The sequence below is a fragment of the Limulus polyphemus genome, unplaced genomic scaffold (genome assembly GCF_000517525.1).
Source record: "Limulus polyphemus unplaced genomic scaffold, Limulus_polyphemus-2.1.2 Scaffold1721, whole genome shotgun sequence".
NCBI classification, from domain to species: Eukaryota; Metazoa; Arthropoda; class Merostomata; order Xiphosura; family Limulidae; genus Limulus; species Limulus polyphemus.
The window spans coordinates 113,161-120,274 of record NW_013667331.1 but is presented as its reverse complement, the minus strand read 5'-3'; the positions used below and the strand labels follow the sequence as shown (position 1 = coordinate 120,274).

General features: G+C 30.0%; 1 protein-coding gene across 3 annotated transcripts in view; it reads left to right on the top strand.

Moving 5' to 3' along the window:
• LOC106464694 (collagen alpha-2(IV) chain-like) overlaps positions 1-7,114 on the top strand; it is a 168,913-nt gene that overhangs the window by 104,998 nt on the left and 56,801 nt on the right. For all 3 annotated transcript variants that reach the window (XM_022392462.1, XM_022392463.1, XM_022392464.1), the window contains 3 exons: positions 1,839-2,016; positions 4,235-4,387; positions 6,891-6,998. In XM_022392462.1, the coding sequence (XP_022248170.1) occupies positions 1,839-2,016; positions 4,235-4,387; positions 6,891-6,998 (439 nt within the window). The remainder of the gene's footprint in view (positions 1-1,838; positions 2,017-4,234; positions 4,388-6,890; positions 6,999-7,114) is intronic.

Sequence of the window (7,114 nt, the reverse complement as noted above, 5' to 3'; positions counted from 1 at the left end):
TAGGTCGTATTAGAAATTAATCCATTAGTACTATTTAGTGTGTATCAGTCTTCCTTGCACTTAAGTATAAACCAATCTACAATAAATATCAAGAATAACATTTGTTGTAGGTTTAAACTGTGCTTTCTGCAACCATGTTTATTACTCATTGTTATGATAATATATATATATATATATATATATATTAAGTTTTGTGGCAAGTTTTTTTGTTGATAAACAAGTGCAAACTTATAAAAAGGAAATCCTGTATCATATTTTTAATTTTTGGTACTTTGATTGTCATTATTTTTGTTTTATGAATTTTTTCTTTATAAATATGCTTATTATACTACAGAAAATATTGCAACAAAACACCATTAGCTAGTAATTTGAATCTCTCAATTTGACTCAAGATACCACAAAGAAGTTCACATTTATTTAGTGCTTAAAGTCGGATGGTTTGTGAAATTCTTGAACTTCAAAAAGAAAAGAAAAGAGAGCCTAATTAGTTTGTGTATAATTTGAGATTAGGCCAACATGTACAAGCCTGAAATATCCAATCTGAATTTTTATAGTCATTAACTGAATTTACAGTAATCGTATAATCAAACACTTTTTTATCATAGTGGCAGGCAAATAGTGTATTCAACATGTAGGTGGTTGTTTCTCAATCATGGCTTAGAAATGTTAAGTGAAAGACCAACCAAGTTGATGGACATGAGATTTAACTGTGTTGCAGTTTGTTTCATTTTTGCTTTGTTTCGTATCGTGCTGCCAGTACTTGTGCAAAAAGGAGAAGAAAGAGAGGTTAAGATATTTGGTGTAGCCGTAGTCAACTATAAAAGCACCTGGATGGTTTCAAGTCTATTAAAATGTAGCAGGATAGTTTTGGACCCTCCTGAAAAGAAGCAGGATGACATTCTACCCCATTTAAAATATTGCATTTATTCAAGTAATGATAGTTATTGGTGATATAAGTCTCTGAGATATGTTAGTCTGCCTGTTCCTATACAACTCCTGTGTGCTTAGTGCACTGAAGACACGTAAGACCACTGTGTGTGAGACTGTGAGATCAAGGGTGCTTAATTAATTAAAGATGTTTGTATACTAACATGGAATATTGATCTAGATTCCTAGTTCCCCAGAATTAGTCACACTTATGCAAATAAGTGCACATCTGGTATTCAAGCTGACACCCAGAAATTTAATCAAGAGTTCAGAAGTACAGCTATGTTCAGAAATATATATGTACTCTGATGAGAATTCAAGTCTGGTAACAAGTAATATCGAAATGAAGCCTCAATGGGAAAACCTGACTCATTTATCAAGGTTGGCTGTTCCAATGTTTTTGAATATGCAACATATATGTGCACCAAATGTATGTTGCTAAAACCCACAAACATAATCAGAAATTATGGTCTGTAAAATTGTTTAGAATTATGATATGGTGTTGTATATTTTAATAGAAGCTTTCATAATATCATATAAAGAATGTAATACATACGTCTAAATATTAGATATTTGAAATCTGAAAACAGATCCACATTCTGTAACTGTCAACAAAAGCTCATGACTTTTAAATGCATTTAATTTAACAAGGAAATGTTATCTGATTATTTCACTAAGAACATTAAGTTGTCAATCACATCTTCAAATATTTATGTTGTATAAGATTATAAGAGTATTTTGAGAATAAACTCAAGTCTTGTGAATGTAATATTATTTGTTATAGTCGTGCTGTACAGTATAATTTTTTTTTTCGTTTATCTGTACTTCTAGTTAACGATGTTCCTTATCTGCTTAAACTCAAACACATACCATTTAAATGAATTGGGTAACACAATTTACTATCTTTGTAGGGATTACAAGGACTCCCTGGAAATGTGGGTCTTCGTGGTCCTCCTGGTCCTATGGGTTTTCCTGGTCCAAAGGGAGAGTCTTCTGTAGGTCGACCAGGGCCACGTGGTGAAAAGGGAGATCAAGGACTTCCAGGAAATGTTGGTTATAGAGGACCAAAAGGAGAAAGAGGAGTTCCAGGTATTATGATAATTATATTATTTTGAAATAACATGGGAATAAAGCAATGCTCTTAACCCTCTTGCTACAGGTAGGTCAAAAAGTGTATATTACAACCTTTTAGAGTTACATTGAAAATTTAATTAAATGACTTTTTTATCAATACATACAAATAAATGTGGCATCAAAACATAGTTAATAAATCAAGTTTTAACATTATATTATTTTTAAGTTCTTAATTTTTATAAGAAAATATTTAAATAATCCTCAATTTCCCCAAGTATAAGAATTGTGACATTTGATCTCTAGGTCATCTCTAAATCATTACCATCCCTCTCTGAAGTATGTAATTTAGCATGAATTAGTCATTATAATATAGATTTACTAAGACAAAACCTAATTTTAATATCCTTCAATCTTGTTTGTTTATGGAGTCATAAAATAGAAAATCAAATCCACCTGTCACATTCTCTCTTTCACAAATTGCCAGTAGTTTTGTCTAACATTTTTATACTACATTATTTACAACCAACAGAAAAGCAAGATTTTAATCTTTTAAATGAGTATTATATTATGTTGTTTTGAGTACAGAATCATATATTTTGTCTTCAGTTTCAAAGTTTCTTTCATGGTGTTCAGATCAAGAAGCCTTGGAAATTATTTCAAGGCACTTATGGCATAATTAGAAAGCCATTCAAATTACTCTAGTTTAATAAATTGTGTAGTTTGTGTGTATTATTATTATGTATAGTTAGATGCATTGTTTAAGTAATTAAAATTTGTTTAGTGTACTAGTACCATGAGTATAAAAAAGTAGGTTTAAATTTCATTGGCAACTGGTAGAGAAATAAAACAAGAAGTCAGAGGACTTGTTTTTCGTGTATATCCTTTATTTATTATAAAAGTAACTAAAATGTAAGAATTAGAAACTTATTAGGTTAGATAAGATTAGGTAAAGTGAGATAATAAAAATTCTTCATGAGGTATGCTAGCAAGCAGCTGAGGTGTTACGTCATTCAATACAATAATGTGAGGTATGTATTTGCTTAGTGATTTATGACTTGCGTCATGGGCTTATTAGTTAGACACAGTTAAAAGGGACAATAAGAAACAAAGTTTAGTATAAAAAGATGTAGACTGTTATGAGCTTTAAACTATTTAGGATAAACAAATAAAAAGTTGCAGTTTCTTTTTACACTTTGCAGTAATTCTTGAAAGAAAGAAGAGTAATTTGGATTTATTTTTAGGGTGGTTACAAGTCCAGTTGAATCGACTGAGTCCATATTGAGTTAGGGTAAAAAAATAACAGATGAAATATAATGTTTTTCTAGAAAAGCATTTGATATTTATTTGAAAACTTTTAGATGAAAAAATAAGTATTTTTAATCTTAACATTGAAAATTAATGTGCACACACAGCCATCAACACTCTGGCTCCATATATTCATGGACAAATCTTTAGTAAAAATACTTATAAAAAATCTGATTTTTTTTGTATAAAAGACTTGTAATGTTAACTAAAAGTTTGCCAATTTTTCTCTATTAAAACAGTCTAACCATAAGTACCACTGACTATGTTTGTGATAAGAAAGGAATATATTAAGTGAAAGTTACACTATTACTTAGACATACAAGATGAAAACAAAGTCATCACTTTAGTTAGTAAATTAACCAACAGAATGTATGCATTCATTCTTGAGCAGTTGCACCAATGGAAGTAGTAATAACTAATATTTCGATTACCTGGATAGTTGTAATATTTGAAAATAATTTATAATTGGAAACACTAATTTCCATTAGTTGATTATTTTCATGAGTTGTGACACTAATGGATAAGTTTAATAATCTTGAATTAATTGAAAAATAGATAATATTTCAATTAGTTGATTATTTTCATAACATCAATTGATTTGATCATAATTTTGATTAATCAGTTATTTTACATGACACATGTCAATATAAGAGATGCTTAAAGGTAATTGATTTTATTGATTAATCAAATCAATTACCCAGCTCTAATTATAGATGTAAAATGTCTTTAAAATCGGGAATCCCATTAATGTAATACTTATATTGATCACATAGCAAATTTATGAATAATTGTTGTAGTACAAATCATTAAAACTTGTATATATTTTATAAGTATAACATTTACAAATGGACCTTTTACATGCCAGAAACACATGGTTATATCAAAATTTCTTTCTTCATTAACACTGTTTAATATTTGATATTACCAGGAGGGCCTAGTCGCCCTGGTCCTCCAGGAATACCAGGTAGAGATGGAGAAAAGGGTGAACCAGGTCCAGTTGGATTTCCTGGAAAAGATGGCTTACCTGGAATTAATGGCCTACCTGGAGAGGATGGCTTACCTGGACTTCCAGGACCAAAAGGTAACATTTCATTAAAAGATACTAATGGTTAACTTACTAGGTATTTATTTCAACAGTTTTTATACATGCATTTATTCCATTTAATGCTCTGTAAGAGATATGGCTTCAACCTTAATGAAAGTTACTTCTTAGAAATATTTCATTTTTGTACATGTACTTCATTTAATGTAAGTAGGAAAATGTTGTAGTTGTGAAATGTGACAAAATTGAGATTTTTGTTGCATTCTAATTAATATTAAGTAGCATGTGGATTGAAAGTAGTTAGCCACTACATTATTTAAATTCTGTTATTCTGTTGCTAGAGGATTGGAAATTAACTGGATTTTTTTATCACTTATATCAAAATCATTTTGCTCAAAATTTTAATTTCATATTTGATTTTCTCTTTTTACATCATACATTTAAATAGAAATAAATGATTTGTAGTAGTTATCTTTTAACATGACAGTTAACTTGGAGTTGCTCTGTAGTAAAGGTTTGTGTTTAGGCATAATTTGCAGTTTAATATAAAAAATTATTTTTAACTAGTCATTAACTGAACAGAATAAAAGTTAAAGAGGTTTAGTGCATTATATCAAAATGATTTTGGAGCTTCACCACATTATTAAAGACCATGTTGCCATGTCTTTATCTGACAACTGTGCATCTTGACAATGGCCTTTCAGTGTAGTTTCCATTGTAAAGGTGTCATATCTTCTTATGGAAAAGCATGAATACCAATTTCATTGTCCAGCTGCTTGAGGTATGCAATGGTGTAATGGAAGGTAATACAGGAAGTCTCATCTTGGTGTACCTATATCCTATTGGTATTGTTTCTAGATGAAGATCCTCCATGTTTATATTGCATAGGGTTGCCTAGAATACATGGATGGGTTTTGCCACTGATCTTTGTGTTTATGAATTCTCAACTGTTATAAAACACTTCGCTTATCACAGCTGGGGTATGACTTGTTTCAGGTCGCTTTCAGAATGGTTCTGGTTCCCCAAGTTGGTCCATATTTCTGTTTTCTAATACCATTAAGTATAAGGAATATCCCCATCTTGGAAATTCTAAATCCAATATATAAACATATGCAAATATCTGTCTGTATGAAAAGCTGTTTGTCATTACCTAGGAAATATTCAGTTTGTCGGACTAACTGTTATAGTTCTTGATTTAACATTCTTACTTTCTACTAAATGTGAATCTCAAAGTACTGGATAACATTATGCTCTACATATCTTTGTATTTGATTTGTATCTGTTATATTTACTTACAAAACATGCTATCAAAGTCTTTTGCCCAGTATTGGAGCTGGGATCATAACATCCAGCACATTATAGTGGAAAGTACTTTATTAAAATCCTTTAGAGACATTTATTTACTAGTGTATAAAAAATTAAAGCTAAAACATTTAACTTCATATTAAATGAAACATTAGAAGAAGGATGTTCTATTTAATTTTGTAACTTAGACATGCCATAACTCCCAGTTATCATGGTTAGTTGGGTAGCATATTAATTTAACAACATCAAGCACAGGTTTACAACAAGATCTATTTCAGAATTTATACATATGTTTGAATTTGTAGGGAAACCTTTATTCATCCAACTGTAGCAATGATTTTACTAATTTGCATAGCCAGTGATGTCCAATTATAATAATGATCTTAATGTATTAGTTAGGGACTGCTCACAGTTGTCATCATTAAAAATAATGAAACATTGTTCAATGAAGATGGGTAAAAAAAAAGCAGAAACTTATTTGTTAAAGTACATAAATATAGTGCCATCAGAGTTATTAAATTTTATTTATCTTTTTTTTCCTATCAGTTTCTTTCTTTAATAAATGTAGCTAACAGGACATCTATTTCACTCTTTCTTACTCCATACCATATCTTATATTTCACCATTTTTAAATTTGATAAAAAGGGGAGGATCAGTGGCTTTGGGAATTATGGAAAAAGGTTCAGGAATTTTTAACTATGACAGTTTTAGATGGTCTCTTAACAAAAATCGTATACTCTCTAGAATTTTAAAATGTCATCTTGATAAATCCTGGTTCTTTGTACATCATAAGTTATTTAACTATTAGATTGTAGTATTAATGATTTTCATGCTTGTGTGACAAGGATGAATTTGTACAACAGCAAGAACTGTATATGGCTTGATAGGGGTTTCGCCCAGTTATAGTTACTTTATATTCTTATACTAATGTTTTAATAGACCTTCTGTTTTCCTGTTAATTTTTAAACTATCACAAAGAAAGCTGATGTTTTCAAAAGAAAGTCATTATCTCAAATCCAAATTCAAAAATCCTTTTAATGTAAGAAATATATATTTACCTAATAAGCATATTAATACCTGGTTGATAAAATTCAAAATCATTGGTGTTTCAATCATCCTCACTGTGTATTGCTGAAAAAAATACCATTATGTTTGTTTCTTTAAAAGACTCAAGAAATATTTTCAATAATAATTTTTAATATTTTGAAAACTGTATACAAATGTCATTACTGATTAGGTTTTCCTGGCCCAAGTGGAGAAAAGGGAAATCCTGGACGATCTGGAGTACCTGGAGAGCCAGGAATTGTTGGTCCACGTGGAAATCCTGGCTTACCTGGACAACCAGGTAAAAATGGTTACTTTTTTACTGTTATTAGCATAAAGGCCTGTACACTGAGTGGTCACAAGTAAATAGACACCTAATTTTTCGTCATTTAACTGATTTATGCTAACTAATTTGTG